Below are 21,062 nucleotides of genomic sequence, written 5' to 3' on the forward strand. Positions count from 1 at the left end.
AACTATGTAGGGAATAGGGTGGCATTTGGGACTCGGACAGGTGGACCCAAGGGAAGTGAGGATTGGAACTAGTAGAGTAGTATTAGGACACCTGTGACTGGGTTCAACCTGGCCCTGGGTTCAACCTGGCCCTGGGTTCCACCTGGCCCTGGGTTCAACCTGTTCAACCTGGCCCTGGGTTCAACCTGGCCCTGGGTTCAACCTGTTCAACCTGGCCCTGGGTTCAACCTGGCCCTGGGTTCAACCTGGCCCTGGGTTCAAATACTATCATACCTGGGTTCAACCTGGCCCTGGGTTCAAATACTATCAGACCTGGGTTCAACCTGGCCCTGGGTTCAAATACTATCAGACCTGGGTTCAACCTGGCCCTGGGTTCAAATACTATTATACCTGGGTTCAACCTGGACCTGGGTTCAAATACTATCATACCTGGGTTCAAATACTATCATACCTAGGTTCAACCTGGCTCTGGGTTCAAATACTATCATACCTGGGTTCAACCTGGCCCTGGGTTCAAATACTATCATACCTGGGTTCAACCTGGCCCTGGGTTCAAATACTATCATACCTGGGTTCAACCTGGCCCTGGGTTCAAATACTAACAGACCTGGGTTCAAATACTATTTTAAATCTTTCAAGAGTTTTGAGCGTTTGCGTTTTGCGAGTATTCTATTGGTTCCATTGTGCAAGACAAGTTAAATCAAAACCAAATAAAGTACTTGAAAAGATTTCAAATAGTATTTGAACTCATGTTTTTGACTGCAATAGATGAATAACCTGGCCCCTTAGTGACCGTGCGTGAGTGATTATATAGCATGATGCCTCAACAGGAGATAGGATTAGCTACCAATCAGGATCAGGTCAGTGGGGCTGTGGCTCAAGCAGCTACTCTGACTCTTAACTGTATGAGTGTTGCACAGCTCCGCTGACCCGCTAACCTTCTTTACACATACTATAGGCTACGTCCCCAGAGGGTCCGGCATAAGACTGAGGCAGCCAGGTATCATTTATAAGCTAAGGCTTTGTCCCAAATGGCACCCTATTCCCTATATAGTGCACTACTTTTGCCCCAAAGGCCTAGCTTAACAATAGGGAATATGGTGCCATTTGGGACTCGTTCCAAGCTACTCTGCTTCCTGAACTTCCTGAGTCTGATATGATGAGGAGGAATGGAACCAGGCCTGTTTCTAGTGTATTTATAGATCAGTCAGATCTCGTCAGATCTCATGTGAGACTGACAAGTGTTGATGGTATATATATACTCTTGTAACTATGGCAGCAGCTGTTAGCTGCATTTCAAAAAATGTGATGAATGGAGAGAAGAGGATGAGCGATGAGGTGTTGGTATGTGGATGTATTTTTATATAAAGGGATAGTTCTATGCATTATGATCGGCACAGCGGCAGCCTCTCAGGTATTACCGCTTACAATAGTACAGTATATCGCATGTATGCCTTAATGTAAATGGCAAGGATATAAATGATATCTTTGTCCCAAATGGCACCCTATGGGACTTGGTCAAAAGTAATAGTATAGAGGAAACATATAGGGAATAGGTTCCCATTTAGAACACAGCCATATGGTGACGATGATAGGCTGACAGCGTCAACATCGTAAGAAATCAAATACATGTCAAACTGTGTGGTATAAGGTGTTGTATGTGGGTGTATTTATAAGTAAATTATATGGCTGTTCCATCATGTATCATTTATAACAGGATGAGATGGAATGTGGATGTATTTATAACAGGATGAGATGGAATGTGGATGTATTTATAACAGGATGAGATGGAATGAGGATGTATTTATAACAGGATGAGATGGAATGAGGATGTATTTATAACAGGATGAGATGGAATGAGGACGTATTTATAACAGGATGAGATGGAATGAGGATGTATTTATAACAGGATGAGATGGAATGCGGATGTATTTATAACAGGATGAGATGGAATGAGGATGTATTTATAACAGGATGAGATGGAATGTGGATGTATTTATAATAGGATGAGATGGAATGAGGACGTATTTATAACAGGATGAGATGGAATGAGGACGTATTTATAACAGGATGAGATGGAATGAGGATGTATTTATAACAGGATGAGATGGAATGAGGATGTATTTATAACAGGATGAGATGGAATGTGGATGTATTTATAACAGGATGAGATGGAATGTGGATGTATTTATAATATGATGAGATGGAATGAGGATGTATTTATAACAGGATGAGATGGAATGTGGATGTATTTATAATAGGATGAGATGGAATGAGGATGTATTTATAATAGGATGAGATGGAATGAGGACGTATTTATAATAGGATGAGATGGAATGAGGACGTATTTATAACAGGATGAGATGGAAAGAGGACGTATTTATAACAGGATGAGATGGAATGTGGATGTATTTATAATAGGATGAGATGGAATGAGGATGTATTTATAACAGGATGAGATGGAATGAGGACGTATTTATAACAGGATGAGATGGAATGAGGATGTATTTATAACAGGATGAGATGGAATGTGGATGTATTTATAATAGGATGAGATGGAATGAGGATGTATTTATAACAGGATGAGGTGTTGGAATGTGGATGTATTTATAACAGGATGAGATGGAATGAGGATGTATTTATAATAGGATGAAGTGTTGGAATGTGGATGTATTTATAAGTATGGTCCACATTGCATTCAGAAAGTATTCAGACCCTTTCCCCTTTTCCACGTTGTTACGTTACAGCCTTATTCTAAAATAGATTAAATAAAACGTTAAGTAAAAGGCACATGACAGCCCGCTTGGAGTTTGCCAAAAAACACTTAAAGGACTCTCAGACCATGAGAAACAAGTGTCTTTGGTCTGATGAAGCCACAATTGAACTCTTTGGCCTTAATGCCAAGCGTCACGTCTGGAGGAAACCTGGCACTATCCCTACGGTGAAGCATGGTGGTGGCAGCATCATACTGGGATTGGGAGACTAGTCAGGAATGATGGAAAGATGAACGGAGCAAAGTACAGAGAGATCCTTGATGAAAACCTGCTCCAGAGCACTCAGGACCTCCGATCGGGGTGAAGGTTCACCTTCCAACAGGACAACGACATTTTTTTGTTGTTGTACATTTTTTAGTCATTTAGCAGACGCTCTTATCCAGAGCGACTTACAGGAGCAATTAGGGTTAAGTGCCTTGCTCAAGGGCACATTGACATATTTTTCACCTAGTCAGCTCGGGGATTAGAACCAGCGACCTTTCGGTTACTGGCACAACGCTCTTAACCATTAAGCTACCTGCTGACCCTAAGCACAAAGCCAAGACAACGCAGGAGTGGTTTCGGGACAAGTCTCTGAATGTCCTTGAGTTGCCCAGCCAGAGCCAGGACTTGAACCCGATCGAACATCTCTGGAGATACTTGAAAATAGCTGTGCAGCGCGCTCCCCATCCAACCTGACAGAGCTTGAGAGGATCTGCAGAGAAGAATGGGAGAAACTCCCAAAATACAGGTGTGCCAAGCTTGTAGCGTCATACCCAAGAAGACTTGAGGCTGTAATCGCTGCCAAAGGTGCTTTAACAAAGTACTGAGTAAAGAGTCTGAATACTTATGTAAATGTCATATTTAAGTATTATTATTACTTCTTTTTTTTTTACATTTCTAAAAACCTCTTTTTGCTTTGTCATTGGGGGGAATTGTGTGTAGATTGATGAGGGAAAAAACGATGTAATCAATTTTAGAATAAGGCTGTAAAAGTCAAGGGGTCTGAATACTTTCCGAATGTATTGTATATGCCATAATGTACTGTATATTGGCAAGGATGTGCATTTGGGGGAAAAACTTAAAGAAAAAAAAGATGTGTATTCTGAAGATGAGACGTGTCAGACAAGTTGACAACTTCCACATGAGCTGAGGCTCAAAATCACATAGCCGCCAGCAATTCCTTTTACGCATACTTTATTTGGCGAGACCACATAGCACAGTGAATAACTGGGAAGGTTTTTTGGACAGACCCTGCGTCCCAAATGGCAACCCTATTCCACATGTAGTGCACTAACTTGGATCACATCCCATATTTCTCTGGTTAAAAGTAGTGCACTATGTACGGAATTGGTTGCCATTTGGGATACAGTCTGTCTATCCCCACTGTAGTTACAGTAATGATCCCTGAATAGAAGGACACATTCCAATGTCTCCATGTCATCATCACTCTCGGCAACACAAAACATTCCATTTTCAACGGCTCTAGTCCTTCACTTCCTGACATAAACCTAACCTAAAGATAATGATATTTATTCGACCTAGACATAAGCACTGTGTAGCTAGAACTCAAGAGTTCATAGTTCAGCCTCGACATAAACACTACCGTTCAAAAGTTTGGGGTCACTTAGAAATGTCCTTGTTTTCGATAGAAAAGCAACAAAAAAATTGTCCATTCAAATAACATCAAATTGATCAGAAATACAGTGTAGACACTGTTAATGTTGTAAATGGCTATTGTAGCAGGAAACTGTGGATTTTTTTATGGAATATCTACATACGCGTACAGAGGCCCATTATCAGCAACCATCAGTCCTGTGTTCCAATGGCACATTGTGTTTGCTAATCCAAGTTTATAATTTTAAAAGGCTAATTGATCATTACAAAACCCTTTTGCAATTAAAGAAGCAATACAATTGGCATTCTTGAGACTAGTTGATTATCTGGAGCATCAGCAATTGTTGGTTTGATTACTGAATCAAAATGGCCAGAAACAAATAACTTTCTTCTGAAACTCGTCAGTCTATTCTTGTTCTGAGAAATGAAGGCTATTCCATGCGAGAAAGATCTCATACAACGCTGTGTACTACTCCCTTCACAGAACAGCGCAAACTGGCTCTAACCAGAATAGAAAGAGGAGTGGGAGGCCCCGGTGCACAACTGAGCAAGAGGACAAATACATTAGAGTGTTCAGTTTGAGAAACAGACGCCTCACAGGTCCTCACCTGACAGCTTCATTAAATAGTACCCGCAAAACACCAGTCTCAACGTCAACAGTGAAGAGGCGACTCCGGGATGCTGACCTTCTAGGCAGAGTTGCAAACAAAAAGCCATATCTCAGACTGGCCCATCTTAATCTTTTATTTTTATTGTCCAGTTTATTGTTCTCTCCTCTTGTCTTCTATGCAGCCTGAAAGAACACGTTCCATGGGACTTAGCTAACTTTAAAAGTCAAGGCATGGGGTGTACAAAATATGTCTAAGGAGATATGTGAAATATGTTTCCTATTTCCGCCCATGATTGAGAGCGTCCCAAATGGCATTCCCTATATAGTGCACTCCTTTTGTCCAGGGCCTTGCACTAGGTAGGGGATAGGGTGCCATTTGGGACGTAGTCTGAGTGTTTTTCTTTTAGGATATGCAGACCCACTGTCTTGCTGAACAGTACTTCCTTTGTAGTGGGAGAGATACAACATGTTGGGCTTGGAGGTTGACATTCAGAAGGAAAGGAATGCAACAAGCAGCCCAGTCCTAGACAGCTGGCTCCAGTTGAGGCTGAGGGCCAGGGAGAGGAGACAGCTGGCTCCAGGTGAGGCTGAGGGCCAGGGAGAGGAGACAGCTGGGTCCAGGTGAGGCTGAGGGCCAGGGAGAGGAGACAGCTGGGTACAGGTGAGGCTGAGGGCCAGGGAGAGGAAACAGCTGGCTCCAGGTGAGGCTGAGGGCCAGGGAGAGGAGACAGCTGGGTCCAGGTGAGGCTGAGGGCCAGGGAGAGGAGACAGCTGGCTCCAGGTGAGGCTGAGGGCCAGGGAGAGGAGACAGCTGGGTCCAGGTGAGACTGAGGGCATCTCTATCCATCTATGATAACATGTCACTACACTCCCAGACACCAGGCATCATGCATTAAGTGGACACGGCAGGTAGCTTAGTGGTTAAGAGCGTTGTGCCAGTAACCGAAAGGTCGCTGGTTCTAATCCCTGAGCCGACTAGGTGAAAAATCTGTCGATGTGCCCTTGAGCAAGGCACTTAACCTAATTCCTCATGTAAGTCGCTCTGGATAAGAGCGTCTGCTAAATGACTAAAATGTAAATGTAAATGTACATAGGAACACACACACATGCACACACACACAAACACACACGTACACACACGAACACACACATAGAAAAACCCCACACGAGCCATGGTGGTGCTATGAGCATAGATAAGTGCTCTCTCACACTATTCTTCATGTCAGCTTCTCTCTGAACAAGCACAGGCAATGAGGGATGCTCAAAATCAGCCTTCACACGTCAGATCCTCTCTCTCTTAGTGGAGGCTGGTGACTCACTTTCTCCTCTGCAGTAAAAGGCTGGGTATGAATGACTATAGAGGGGAACTGTGGAGTTTCATGGTATTACCTACCTACAGTGAGGGAAAAAAGGATTTGATCCCCTGCTGATTTTGTACGTTTGCCCACTGACAAAGACATGATCAGTCTATAATTTTAATGGTAGGTTTATTTGAACAGTGAGAGACAGAATAACAACAAAAAAATCCAGAAAAACGCATGTCAAAAATTTTATAAATTGATTTGCATTTATAAAGAGGGAAATAAGTATGACCCCCTCTCAATCAGATTCCAAACTCTCCACCATGGCCAAGACCAAATAGCTCTCCAAGGATGTCAGGGCCAAGATTGTAGACCTACACAAGGCTGGAATGGGCTACAAGACCATCGCCAAGCAGCTTGGTGAGAAGGTGACAACAGTTGGTGCGATTATTCGCAAATGGAAGAAACACAAAATAACTGTCAATCTCCCTCGGCCTGGGGCTCCATGCAAGATCTCACCTCGTGGAGTTGCAATGATCATGAGAACGGTGAGGAATCAGCTCAAAACTACACGGGAGGATCTTGTCAATGATCTCAAGGCAGCTGGGACCATAGTCACCAAGAAAACAATTGGTAACACACTACGCCATGAAGGACTGAAATCCTGCAGCACCCGCAAGGTCCCCCTGCTCAAGAAAGCACATATACAGGCCAGTCTGAAGTTTGCCAATGAACATCTGAATGATTCAGAGGAGAACTGGGTGAAAGTGTTGTGGTCAGATGAGACCAAAATCGAGCTCTTTGGCATCAACTCAACTCACCGTGTTTGGAAGAGGAGGAATGCTGCCTATGACCCCAAGAACACCATCCCCACTGTCAAACATGGAGGTGGAAACATTATGCTTTGGGGGTGTTTTTCTGCTGAGGGGACAGGACAACTTCACCGCATCAAAGGGACGATGGACGGGGCCATGTACCGTCAAATCTTGGGGAGAACCTCCTTCCCTCAGCCAGGGCATTGAAAATGGGTCGTGGATGGAGGAGTGGCTCAAGAAGAAACTCATTAAGGTCCTGGAGTGGCCTAGCCAGTCTCCAGACCTTAATCCCATAGAAAATCTGTGGAGGGAGCTGAAGGTTCGAGTTGCCAAACGTCAGCCTCGAAACCTTAATGACTTGGAGAAGATCTGCAAAGAGGAGTGTGACAAAATCCCTCCTGAGATGTGTGCAAACCTGGTGGCCAACTACAAGAAACGTCTGACCTCTGTGATTGCCAACAAGGGTTTTGCCACCAAGTACTAAGTCATGTTTTGCAGAGGGGTCAAATACTTATTTCCCTCATTAAATTGCAAATAAATGTATAACATTTTTTGACATGCGTTTTTCTGGATTTTTTTGTTGTTATTCTGTCTCTCACTGTTCAAATAAACCTACCATTAAAATTATAGACTGATCATGTCTTTGTCAGTGGGCAAACGTACAAAATCAGCAGGGGATCAAATACTATTTCCCCCCTCACTGTACAACAAGATACTCTGGATGTATCCCAAATGGCACCCTAATCCCTTTATAGTGCACTACTTTTGACCAGAGCCCATAGGAAAGGCAGAGATCAAAGTGTAATAACTATTTGACTGTGCCAACCTGACACCTTGCAGTTTCCTTCTCAAATAGCTGGAATAAAAGCAGTGCTTAATAAACAGTTTGGCCTTGCCGCCTTGCCTTAGAATCAGACAGTACATACAGGAGGAGGAGGAGGAGGAGAGGAGAGGAGGGTAGAAGAGGGTAGAAGAGGGTAGAGAAGGGGAGAGGAGAGGAGAGGAGAGGAGAGGAGAGGAGAGGAGAGGAGAGGAGAGGAGAGGGAGAGGAGAGGAGAGGAGAGGAGAGGAGAGGAGAGGAGAGGAGAGGGAGAGGGAGAGGAGAGGGAGAGGGAGAGGAGAGGGAGAGGGAGAGGAGAGGGAGAGGGAGAGAGGAGAGGGAGAAGGAGAGGGAGAAGGAGAGGGAGAAGGAGAAGGAGAAGGAGAAGGAGAAAAGGAGAGGAGGAAAGGAGAGGAGGAAAGGAGTCAGCATGGGCTGGCTGAGACCTGTACATATTACAGGGAGAGGAGAGAGAGACGGTTTCCTTAAGGAGCTTACTGACAGAGAGATGGAGAGAGAGGAAGGATTGGGCGGGCATATCAACAGTGACTACTGCTGCAACCAGCAAAAGTCCAAAATAGGAAATTAATCCTTTAATCGCAAACTTTTTTTCCTATTTCCTATTTGGCTGCATGTAAAACAGTGTGTATAACCCCAGTGCATCACTGAGAGCTGTCAGACTGTTGAAGACAGCATCACCCCCCCATCGCTCCGAGTAATGTCTGACTTACTGTAGAGTCCCTCATTAGATCAATGGAAGAGCAGTAAACAGATGCATGCACTGTGTGCCACTGCAAAGCAACAACCAACACTATTTATAAATGGCATATTTCAAGTAGTGCTTTGTGGTCGAGTCGAGTGTTACTGCACAGACACATCCTTGATGAGGCTTTAACAAAGACCTCAGCTCATTAGCAGCTTGATACTGAATGATGAACAGAGATGAACTCAGCCTCTCAAAGCACACAGAGATGAACTCAGCCTCTCAAAGCACACAGAGATGAACTCAGCCTCTCAAAGCACACAGATATCTATGCTGCAATAAATCTTATCCGGTGTCCTGTGTCAATTGAAGTATGCTCCCTCTAATTCTCTCTCTCTCCCTCCCCTCACGGAGGACCTGAGCCCTAGGACCATGCCTCAGGACTACCTGGCCTGATGACTCCTTGCTGTCTCCAGTCCACCTGGTCGTGCTGCTGCTCCAGATTCCCACTCTTCTGCCTCTGGCTATGGAACCCTGACCTGACGTGCTACCTTGTCCCAGACCTGCTGTTTTCAACTCTCTCTACCGCACCTGCTATTTCAACCTCTAAATGCCCGGCTATGAAAAGCCAAGTGACATTTACTCCTGATGTACTGACCTGTTGCAACCTCTACAACCACAGTGATTACTATTTGACCCTGCTGGTCATCTATGAACGTTTGAACATCTTGGAGAAAAATCTGGACTTAATGGCAATGTAATGTTATAATATCCACCCGGCACAGCCAGAAGGAGACTGCCTCCCCCCTCAGAGCCTGGTTCCTCTCCAGGTGTCTTCCTAGGTTCCTTCCTTTCTAGGGAGTTTTTCCTAGCCACCGTGCTTCTACATCTGCATTGCTTGCTGTTTGGGGTTTTAGGCTGGGTTTCTGCTGATGTAAAAAAGGCTTAAAGGGCTTTATAAATACAAAAATTGAGATATGAACTCAGCCTCTCAAAGCACACAGAAATGAACTCAGCCTCTCAAAGCACACAGAGATGAACTCGTTCTCTTCAATGATCTGCCCCTCATACAATTACCCAGGAGAATCACCATGACCATCTGAGGACACCAGATATACGAGTGCCCCCTCCACATTTCTGAAGCTGTTTACACCCTCAACATATCATAAAGGTTGTAGCACTGTCACTCAATCAATTGAGAGAGGAAAGAAGGAATCTGTTTTGGTCAACAAAATGACAGTTAACGGGATTCAGCAACACACACTGATCTGAGGTCTACCAGTAGCAGTTTATCATTACCTGATATTTTAAATATCTGTCGACATGTTTCATGTCTGCACATCTTTACATGTTATTCAGATTCACATTTCTCACAGATTCTCTCAGCTGTGCCTCAAGGGGTACTAGTCAGTGCATATATGTATAATTAGCCCCAGGCTGTAGAGACATAACGAAACAAGTAAACAGTCCACCAGGTCAGTTGGAGGGCGGTGTCAGTGGAGTGTGAAGTACACCAGGTCAGATAGAGGGCGGTGTCAGTGTAGTGTGAAGTACACCAGGTCAGATAGAGGGCGGTGTCAGTGTAGTGTGAAGTACACCAGGTCAGATAGAGGGCGGTGTCAGTGTAGTGTGAAGTACACCAGGTCAGATAGAGGGCGGTGTCAGTGTAGTGTGAAGTACACCAGGTCAGATAGAGGGCGGTGTCAGTGTAGTGTGAAGTCCACCAGGTCAGATAGAGGGCGGTGTCAGTGTAGTGTGAAGTACACCAGGTCAGATAGAGGGCGGTGTCAGTGTAGTGTGAAGTCCACCAGGTCAGATAGAGGGCGGTGTCAGTGTAGTGTGAAGTACACCAGGTCAGATAGAGGGCGGTGTCAGTGTAGTGTGAAGTACACCAGGTCAGTTGGAGGGCGGTGTCAGTGTGGTGTGAAGTACACCAGGTCAGATAGAGGGCGGTGTCAGTGTAGTGTGAAGTACACCAGGTCAGATAGAGGGCGGTGTCAGTGTAGTGTGAAGTACACCAGGTCAGATAGAGGGCGGTGTCAGTGTAGTGTGAAGTACACCAGGTCAGTTGGAGGGCGGTGTCAGTGTAGTGTGAAGTACACCAGGTCAGATAGAGGGCGGTGTCAGTGTAGTGTGAAGTACACCAGGTCAGATAGAGGGCGGTGTCAGTGTAGTGTGAAGTACACCAGGTCAGATAGAGGGCGGTGTCAGTGTAGTGTGAAGTACACCAGGTCAGATAGAGGGCGGTGTCAGTGTAGTGTGAAGTACACCAGGTCAGATAGAGGGCGGTGTCAGTGTAGTGTGAAGTACACCAGGTCAGATAGAGGGCGGTGTCAGTGTAGTGTGAAGTCCACCAGGTCAGATAGAGGGCGGTGTCAGTGTAGTGTGAAGTACACCAGGTCAGATAGAGGGCGGTGTCAGTGTAGTGTGAAGTCCACCAGGTCAGATAGAGGGCGGTGTCAGTGTAGTGTGAAGTACACCAGGTCAGATAGAGGGCGGTGTCAGTGTAGTGTGAAGTACACCAGGTCAGATAGAGGGCGGTGTCAGTGTAGTGTGAAGTACACCAGGTCAGATAGAGGGCGGTGTCAGTGTAGTGTGAAGTACACCAGGTCAGATAGAGGGCGGTGTCAGTGTAGTGTGAAGTACACCAGGTCAGATAGAGGGCGGTGTCAGTGTAGTGTGAAGTACACCAGGTCAGATAGAGGGCGGTGTCAGTGTAGTGTGAAGTCCACCAGGTCAGATAGAGGGCGGTGTCAGTGTAGTGTGAAGTACACCAGGTCAGATAGAGGGGCGGTGTCAGTGTAGTGTGAAGTCCACCAGGTCAGATAGAGGGCGGTGTCAGTGTAGTGTGAAGTACACCAGGTCAGATAGAGGGCGGTGTCAGTGTAGTGTGAAGTACACCAGGTCAGTTGGAGGGCGGTGTCAGTGTGGTGTGAAGTACACCAGGTCAGATAGAGGGCGGTGTCAGTGTAGTGTGAAGTACACCAGGTCAGATAGAGGGCGGTGTCAGTGTAGTGTGAAGTACACCAGGTCAGGTAGAGGGCGGTGTCAGTGTAGTGTGAAGTACACCAGGTCAGTTGGAGGGCGGTGTCAGTGTAGTGTGAAGTACACCAGGTCAGATAGAGGGCGGTGTCAGTGTAGTGTGAAGTACACCAGGTCAGATAGAGGGCGGTGTCAGTGTAGTGTGAAGTACACCAGGTCAGTTGGAGGGCGGTGTCAGTGTAGTGTGAAGGGTCTACGTCATGCCAATATTGGAGGGAATGAGAGTTTATTACGTGCATGCGTTTCTCTATAATTTCTCAGTGTTTCACTGTCATTACAAGACGTGTACTTCTCATCTGTGACCACACCTCTTTTGATTAAATAAAAAGTTTTATTCCCTCAATTTCCCCAGACAGAAAAGATTAGAAAGTTTGATGAGCTGATCTAAGCTGGTGCCTCCCAGGTTGGAGAGGGAGAGAGAGAGAGAGAGAGAGAGAGAGAGAGAGAGAGAGAGAGAGAGAGAGAGAGAGAAGAGAGAGAGAGAGAGAGAGAGAGAGAGGGAGAGAGAGAGGGAGAGAGAGAGAGAGAGAGAGAGAGAGAGAGAGAGAGAGAGAGAGAGAGAGAGAGAGAGAGAGAGAGAGAGAGAGAGAGAGAGATGATCTGAGCTGGTCCCTTCCCAGGTCGGGGATAGAGGGAGAGAGAGGGGGAGTTCAAAGTCACCAAGTTCAAAGCTTTATAACATTCAAATGATCTGCCTGTCTACTGCCGCCTTAGAGACAGAGAGCGAGAGAGAAGAGAGAGAGAGAGAGAGAGAGAGAGAGAGAAGAGAGGAAGAGCGAGAGAGAGAGAGAGAGAGAGAGAGAGAGAGAGAGAGAGAGAGAGAGAGAGAGAGAGAAGAGAGAGAGAGAAGAGAGGAAGAGCGAGAGAGAGAGAGAGAGAGAGAGAGAGAGAGAGAGGAAGGGAGAGAGGGAAAGTGGTTGCATTCATATCCTCAAAGACACAATGGGGGGGACCACATCATTGGAATTTCCTTTCTGCATATCTAAATATGAGTATAACGTACCAGGAGAAGGTCAACAACAACATGACATTTGGGCTGTTACTGTTCTGTTGATGCTTCTGTGCTTCTCCTTTAGGTAATGTCACCCAACACAAACGCTATATTCTTTATGCCTCTTTGACCTGGTTCCTCTTTGTAACCTGACCCTCGAAATTATTTGCCCAATAATAGGTAAAGTAATCCTTCTGAAACTAACTATTAGGTAAATCCTTGAAACAAGATCGCTCTTACACAAAATCCCTGCCTCAATCACATTATGAAACACCTTCCAAAGAGTTATACCGATAACACTTTACTTCAATCCTGCAGGTATAAAACTTGATAACTTAGTACAAGCATGTTTATACCTTGATATAAGCATATGTGAGCTTTTATAATGTCTTACAATAAGGTTTATTAAATGGTATGTCTCTCAAGAGTCAAGCCATTACTGTATTTCTCTCACTGATACAACAGTGGAACTCTGAAGTCATCCCCACCACTATATGGACACAGTATACGACAAGATTATGAGCACATCCTAACTCTATAGAACACAATATGTATACACATAATATGCTCTAAGCATGAGCCTTTACAATGCCTTATAATAAGGCTTTTAATTTGTTAAATCTCTTACGGCTTTTTTCTCACGCATCACTAACTATGAGGTCATGATGACTACGATATGGATACACATGGGGCAGCTCAGGTCAGTAAAGTAAAGTCGCTTCAGTGTGGGGTGTGAATTAGCTTCATTCAGCAGTCTTTGTATAGTGGGTCAGCACAGCGTTAGGGAATTCTCTCTCTCTCTCTCTCTCTCTCTCTCTCTCTCTCTCTCTCTCTCTCTCTCTCTCTCTCTCTCTCTCTCTCTCTCTCTCTCTCTCTCTCTCTCTCTCTCTCTCTCTCTCTCTCTCTCTCTCTCTCTCTCTCTCTCTCTCTCTCTCTCTCTCTCTCTCTCTCTCTCTCTCTCTCTCTCTCTCTCTCTCTCTCTCTCTCTCTCTCTCTCTCTCTCTCTCTCTCTCTCTCTCTCTCTCTCTCTCTCTCTCTCTCTCTCTCTCTCTCTCTCTCTCTCTCTCTCTCTGGTCTAATTGTGTTGCTGTCCTGGGGCTCTGTGGGGTCTAATTGTGTTGCTGTCCTGGGGCTCTGTGGGGTCTGTTTGTGTTTGTGAACAGAGTCCCCGTACCCGCTGGCTGAGGTTAATCTCTCTGCAGGTGAGGGCTTTGTTATGGAAGGGTTGAGAATCGGTTAGTTTTAGGCAGTTGAAGAATTTAATTGCTCTATTCTGGATTTTGATAATTAGCGGATATAGTCCTAGTTCTGCATGCATTATTTGGTGTTTAATGTTATACACAGACAATGTTTCTGTAGAATTCTGCTTGCAAAGTCTCAAATGTAGTTTTTGTCCCATTTTGTGAATTCTTGGTTGGTGAGTGAACCCCAAACCTCACAGCCATAAAGGGCGATGGGTTCTATAACTGACTGAAGTCTTTTTAGCCAGATCCCAATTGGGATTTCAGTTACTTGTGGTGCTGATGTTTAGGCCGAGGTATGTATAGTTTTTAGGATTAAATGTGGTTTCTGCTGTTTAACCAGTCAAACATATAGTCTAACTCCTATAGGATGGATGGATTAATGTGGTCTCTGTTGTTTAACCAGTACATTTAGAGGGGGAGGTTATAGAACAGATATTCTGTCTCAACCTGGCAGCTATATGGATTTATTTGAGCTCATTCATTACTAAAATATATTGAAGTTCTAATATGGTAGTCGCCAAACTCTTCCTTATCATGACCTTGTTATAGTTATGTATAACTAAATATATGTGAAGTTAGCGGTTCAGTTCAAATTAAGAGTTTATTTCCAAAACACGATGAACACAAATTTTGACATTTGCATTCACTAGCCGGCTACCACCCAGTTATTCAACCCTGCACCTTAGAGGCTGCTGCCATATTTATTTTCATTTACGTCATTTAGCAGACGCTCTTATCCAGAGCGACTTACAGTTAGTGCATACATTATTCTTTTTTATTTTCATACTGGCCCCCCGTGGGAATCGAACCCACAACCCTGGTGTTGCAAACGCCATGCTCTACCAACTGAGCTACCTCCCTAGACATGGAATCACTGGCCACTTTAATAATGGAACACTTGTCACTTTAACAATGTTTACACACTGCTTTACTCATCTCATATAAATATACTGTATTCTATTCTACTGTATTTTAGTCAATGCCACTCCGACATTGCTCGTCCAAATATTTATATTATTCATTCATTTACTTTTAGATTTGTGTGTATTGTTGCGAATTGTTATAGATACTACTGCACTGTTGGAGCTAGGAACACAAGCATTTCGCTACACCCGCAATAACATCTGCTAAATATGTGTTTGTGACCAATACAATTTGATTTGATTAGATTTTTTTCATCTGAAATGAATGGTTCCTTTCTATGTGTATGAAATATGGCTTTTATGAAACTTTAAAAACATTTACTTTAGGTGCGCTTTAAAATGTGTTCATTTGCTAAATGTGATATCAAACACACTCGTTTTTTTCCCAAGATGCACTATATCCGTTGTCCAGGTAGATGGAAAATTCCATATGGTTTTTGCAGCTGGCGCCAAAGTGAGTCATTTAGTGAATCATTTCCATCATATTTGTCTGTTCAGTCGTAAGCTTAGGCTTCTCTAAATATTTTTTCCACACTTTTCAACGTATTCAGAACATTATCTTATTAATTTAGGCTAACCCCTGGCTTAGTCAGCCAGATGGGGTGATAGACAGCTGTCACTCTCAGCTGTTCATTCGCTGGCTACCTAGCTCTTGGGTGTTATGGAGCTTTTGGTTATGGATCCCTTGGACAGTTTGGAGCCTGTGATATCTGTTCCTGTTGGAGCCTGTGATATCTGTTCCTGTTGGAGCCTGTGATATCTATTCCTGTTGGAGCCTGTGATATATGTTCCTATTGGAGCCTGTGATATCTGTTCCTATTGGAGCCTGTGATATCTGTTCCTATTGGAGCCTGTGATATCTGTTCCTGTTGGAGCCTGTGATATCTATTCCTGTTGGAGCCTGTGATATCTATTCCTGTTGGAGCCTGTGATATCTGTTCCTGTTGGAGCCTGTGATATTTGTTCCTGTTGGAGCCTGTGATATCTGTTCCTGTTGGAGCCTGTGATATCTATTCCTGTTGGAGCCTGTGATATCTGTTCCTGTTGGAGCCTGTGATATCTGTTCCTGTTGGAGCCTGTGATATCTATTCCTATTGGAGCCTGTGATATCTGTTCCTATTGGAGCCTGTGATATCTGTTCCTGTTGGAGCCTGTGATATCTATTCCTGTTGGAGCCTGTGATATCTGTTCCTGTTGGAGCCTGTGATATCTGTTCCTGTTGGAGCCTGTGATATCTGTTCCTGTTGGAGCCTGTGATATCTGTTCCTGTTGGAGCCTGTGATATCTGTTCCTGTTGGAGCCTGTGATATCTGTTCCTGTTGGAGCCTGTGATATCTGTTCCTGTTGGAGCCTGTGATATCTGTTCCTGTTGGAGCCTGTGATATCTGTTCCTGTTGGAGCCTGTGATATCTGTTCCTGTTGGAGCCTGTGATATCTGTTCCTGTTGGAGCCTGTGATATCTATTCCTGTTGGAGCCTGTGATATCTATTCCTGTTGGAGCCTGTGATATCTGTTCCTGTTGGAGCCTGTGATATCTGTTCCTGTTGGAGCCTGTGATATCTGTTCCTGTTGGAGCCTGTGATATCTATTCCTGTTGGAGCCTGTGATATCTATTCCTGTTGGAGCCTGTGATATCTGTTCCTGTTGGAGCCTGTGATATCTGTTCCTGTTGGAGCCTGTGATATCTATTCCTGTTGGAGCCTGTGATATCTGTTCCTGTTGGAGCCTGTGATATCTGTTCCTGTTGGAGCCTGTGATATCTATTCCTGTTGGAGCCTGTGATATCTATTCCTGTTGGAGCCTGTGATATCTGTTCCTGTTGGAGCCTGTGATATATGTTCCTGTTGGAGCCTGTGATATCTATTCTGTTGGAGCCTGTGATATCTGTTCCTGTTGGAGCCTGTGATATCTGTTCCTGTTGGAGCCTGTGATATCTATTCCTATTGGAGCCTGTGATATCTGTTCCTATTGGAGCCTGTGATATCTGTTCCTATTGGAGCCTGTGATATCTGTTCCTGTTGGAGCCTGTGATATCTGTTCCTGTTGGAGCCTGTGATATCTATTCCTGTTGGAGCCTGTGATATCTGTTCCTGTTGGAGCCTGTGATATCTGTTCCTGTTGGAGCCTGTGATATCTGGTCCTGTTGGAGCCTGTGATATCTGTTCCTGTTGGAGCCTGTGATATCTGTTCCTGTTGGAGCCTGTGATATCTGTTCCTGTTGGAGCCTGTGATATCTATTCCTGTTGGAGCCTGTGATATCTGTTCCTGTTGGAGCCTGTGATATCTGTTCCTGTTGGAGCCTGTGATATCTGTTCCTGTTGGAGCCTGTGATATCTGTTCCTGTTGGAGCCTGTGATATCTATTCCTGTTGGAGCCTGTGATATCTATTCCTGTTGGAGCCTGTGATATCTGTTCCTGTTGGAGCCTGTGATATCTGTTCCTGTTGGAGCCTGTGATATCTGTTCCTGTTGGAGCCTGTGATATCTGTTCCTGTTGGAGCCTGTGATATCTATTCCTGTTGGAGCCTGTGATATCTATTCCTGTTGGAGCCTGTGATATATGTTCCTATTGGAGCCTGTGATATCTGTTCCTATTGGAGCCTGTGATATCTGTTCCTATTGGAGCCTGTGATATCTATTCCTGTTGGAGCCTGTGATATCTATTCCTGTTGGAGCCTGTGATATATGTTCCTATTGGAGCCTGTGATATCTGTTCCTGTTGGAGCCTGTGATATCTATTCCTGTTGGAGCCTGTGATATCTATTCCTGTTGGAGCCTGTGATATCTGTTCCTGTTGGAGCCTGTGATATCTGTTCCTGTTGGAGCCTGTGATATCTGTTCCTGTTGGAGCCTGTGATATCTGTTCCTGTTGGAGCCTGTGATATCTATTCCTGTTGGAGCCTGTGATATCTATTCCTGTTGGAGCCTGTGATATATGTTCCTATTGGAGCCTGTGATATCTGTTCCTATTGGAGCCTGTGATATCTGTTCCTATTGGAGCCTGTGATATCTATTCCTGTTGGAGCCTGTGATATCTATTCCTGTTGGAGCCTGTGATATCTATTCCTGTTGGAGCCTGTGATATCTATTCCTGTTGGAGCCTGTGATATCTGTTCCTGTTGGAGCCTGTGATATCTGTTCCTGTTGGAGCCTGTGATATCTATTCCTGTTGGAGCCTGTGATATCTGTTCCTGTTGGAGCCTGTGATATCTGTTCCTGTTGGCTGAAAGAGGAAACTTTCTAAACAAGCTCCTGAAAAGGAGAGAGCCAAGATCCAGTGACGGAAAACAATAACAGACTACTGTCTGGAAACATGCGGAGGCTGCAGACAGCGGGCTGTGTCACTCCCACAATAACAATCAATCCATCCTTTACCAGCTAATTTAATTCCGAAAGACTTCCGAAGTCCTTATTATTCCATAAATCCTTCACTAAAGTGTATATAAAGTGTATATAATCAAACTCAAAAAGCTTCCGTTGAATTACCCTAATTGAAAAACATGTAAAACCCCATATTTTTTTTTCAAAAAGTGAATTAAATGTCCAAAAAGAAAAACACACATTGTATAAAATGTCCACCCTCTGGATACAGTAAATAAGCCATGCTATATATTTGCACAATATAGTTGAAACAAATTGATTATTTAAATAATGATTTATTTATTTGGGCGGCAGGTAGCTTAGTGGTTAAGAGCGTTGTGCCAGAAACCGAAAGGTTGCTGGTTCTAATCCCCGAGCTGACTAGATGAAAAATCTGTCGATGTGCCCTTGAGCAAGGCACTTAACCCTAATTGCTCCTGTAAGTCGCTCTGGATAAGAGCGTCTGCTAAATGACTTAAATGTAATTTATTCATGTAAAGATACTTTATTACATGTAACTGTTTAAAATCCAATTGGGATACATTTTCTGTTGTTTGGGGGGGATATAGCGTTTTGCCACAAAAACATGATAATTTGTATTTTTTAAATAAAATTACCTTGCAATAATTCAAACAAAATCTTGTTTGTCTTTTCACTAGCACATGTCATGCATGGCAAGATGAAAAAATAATAGCTTCATCTCTTTCACAAGATGTGTTTTTAATTAATTTCAATTTACCAACATTTCTGAAAATGGATATATTGCGTTTTGTAATCAAACCCTTCAAATACAGTTTGTTGATGTGTACAGTTAGTGTGTGATCTGTGTATTAGAGAGAAGGAGTGGCTCACCTTGAGTTTGTCGAAGCGTTCGCTGAGAGAGGAGACCTGATGTTCTCTGTGTCGTCCCACCAGCTTACACAGGGCACATATCAGCTGGTCATCCACGATGCAGTACATATTAACCTTCTCATTCTCATGCTCCAGACAGGTGAGGCCTCTCAGGTGGGCGTCATGCACCGGCTCCACCAACCGGTGGCTGGTAAACGGCTTCTTATTGGGGTGCGTGGCACGTAGACACCGGTCACAGTATGACACCTCGCAGGTCACGCACATCTTGACCGCCTCGCGCGGCGGGTCCTGCTCACAGAACTGGCAGCTGATACGGTGCTCCAGAGACATGGTGGCGGTCTGCTGATGAGAGGAAGGCTGGGCCGGGCTGGAGCGTGCGCTGTGGCTAACGGAGCTTCCTCCTCCACTGCTGCTATAGGGCCTGTGGCCTCCGGGGAGACCTGGGGCGCGCCGGCTCTCACTGGGGGAGTTAGGGCCGCTGACGGAGGCCTTCTGGAAACGGTGGATGATGTTCTGCAGGGTCACATTGCGCTTCAGGCCCTCCAGACCGCGGTGGTTCAGCGTGATGACGTAACGGCAGGTGGGGCACTGGAAGGCGGAGATGGACTCTAGAGGCTTGTTGGACGAGCAGTGGGAGACCAGGATGCGGTGGGCGCAGTTGAAACACAGGCTGTGGGCGCAGGGTAAGAGCAGGGGATCTTCGAACAGCTCCAGGCAGATTGGGCAGGTGAGCTCAGACTCCAGTGTTTCCATCTTCAGTAGAACCAATCTAGAGGTGACATCAAATCCCAGGGAAGCTGGTCAGTCACCTGAAAGAGGAAGAGGAGAACAGAGACAGAGGGTTCACTATGAGTTCATTAAAAAAAATACTTTATAATTCCACTACAATTTTAGGCCTCAAAAAAGCTGTCTCACTGGTAGGTTGTATAATGAGACTAGCTGGGTAGAGATGGGGCTGGCAGGTTGCATAATGAGACTAGCTGGGTAGAGATGGGGCTGGCAGGTTGCATAATGAGACTAGCTGGGTAGAGATGGGGCTGGCAGGTTGCATAATGAGACTAGCTGGGTAGAGATGGGGCTGGCAGGTTGCATAATGAGACTAGCTGGGTAGAGATGGGGCTGGCAGGTTGCATAATGAGACTAGCTGGGTAGAGATGGGGCTGGCAGGTTGCATAATGAGACTAGCTGGGTAGAGATGGGGCTGGCAGGTTGCATAATGAGACTAGCTGGGTAGAGATGGGGCTGGCAGGTTGCATAATGAGACTAGCTGGGTAGAGATGGGGCTGGCAGGTTGCATAATGAGACTAGCTGGGTAGAGATGGGGCTGGCAGGTTGCATAATGAGACTAGCTGGGTAGAGATGGAGCTGGCAGGTTGCATAATGAGACTAGCTGGGTAGAGATGGAGCTGGCAGGTTGCATAATGAGACTAGCTGGGTAGAGATGGAGCTGGCAGGTTGCATAATGAGACTAGCTGGGTAGAGATGGGGCTGGCAGGTTGCATAATGAGACTAGCTGGGTAGAGATGGGGCTGGCAGGTTGCATAATGAGACTAGTTGGGTAGAGATGGGGCTGGCAGGTTGCATAATGAGACTAGCTGGGTAGAGATGGGGCTGGCAGGTTGCATAATGATACTAGCTGGGTAGAGATGGGGCTGGCAGGTTGCATAATGAGACTAGCTGGGTAGAGATGGAGCTGGCAGGTTGCATAATGAGACTAGCTGGGTAGAGATGGAGCTGGCAGGTTGCATAATGAGACTAGCTGGGTAGAGATGGGGCTGGCAGGTTGCATAATGAGACTAGCTGGGTAGAGATGGGGCTGGCAGGTTGCATAATGAGACTAGCTGGGTAGAGATGGGGCTGGCAGGTTGCATAATGAGACTAGCTGGGTAGAGATGGAGCTGGCAGGTTGCATAATGAGACTAGCTGGGTAGAGATGGAGCTGGCAGGTTGCATAATGAGACTAGCTGGGTAGAGATGGAGCTGGCAGGTTGCATAATGAGACTAGCTGGGTAGAGATTGGGCTGACAGGTTG

General features: G+C 45.2%; 1 protein-coding gene across 4 annotated transcripts in view; it reads right to left on the reverse strand.

Annotated features, from left to right (window-relative positions):
* The window catches only part of LOC121562296 (probable E3 ubiquitin-protein ligase MID2), a 236,016-nt gene that overhangs the window by 107,262 nt on the left and 107,692 nt on the right, over positions 1 to 21,062 (reverse strand). For all 4 annotated transcript variants that reach the window (XM_045206656.1, XM_045206648.1, XM_045206663.1 and 1 more), the window contains exon 2: positions 19,031 to 19,839. In XM_045206656.1, coding sequence (XP_045062591.1) covers positions 19,031 to 19,783 — 753 coding nt within the window. In that variant the 5' untranslated portion in view covers positions 19,784 to 19,839. The remainder of the gene's footprint in view (positions 1 to 19,030; positions 19,840 to 21,062) is intronic.

The sequence above is a fragment of the Coregonus clupeaformis genome, chromosome 3 (assembly GCF_020615455.1).
Source record: "Coregonus clupeaformis isolate EN_2021a chromosome 3, ASM2061545v1, whole genome shotgun sequence".
Classification (NCBI taxonomy): Eukaryota; Metazoa; Chordata; class Actinopteri; order Salmoniformes; family Salmonidae; genus Coregonus; species Coregonus clupeaformis.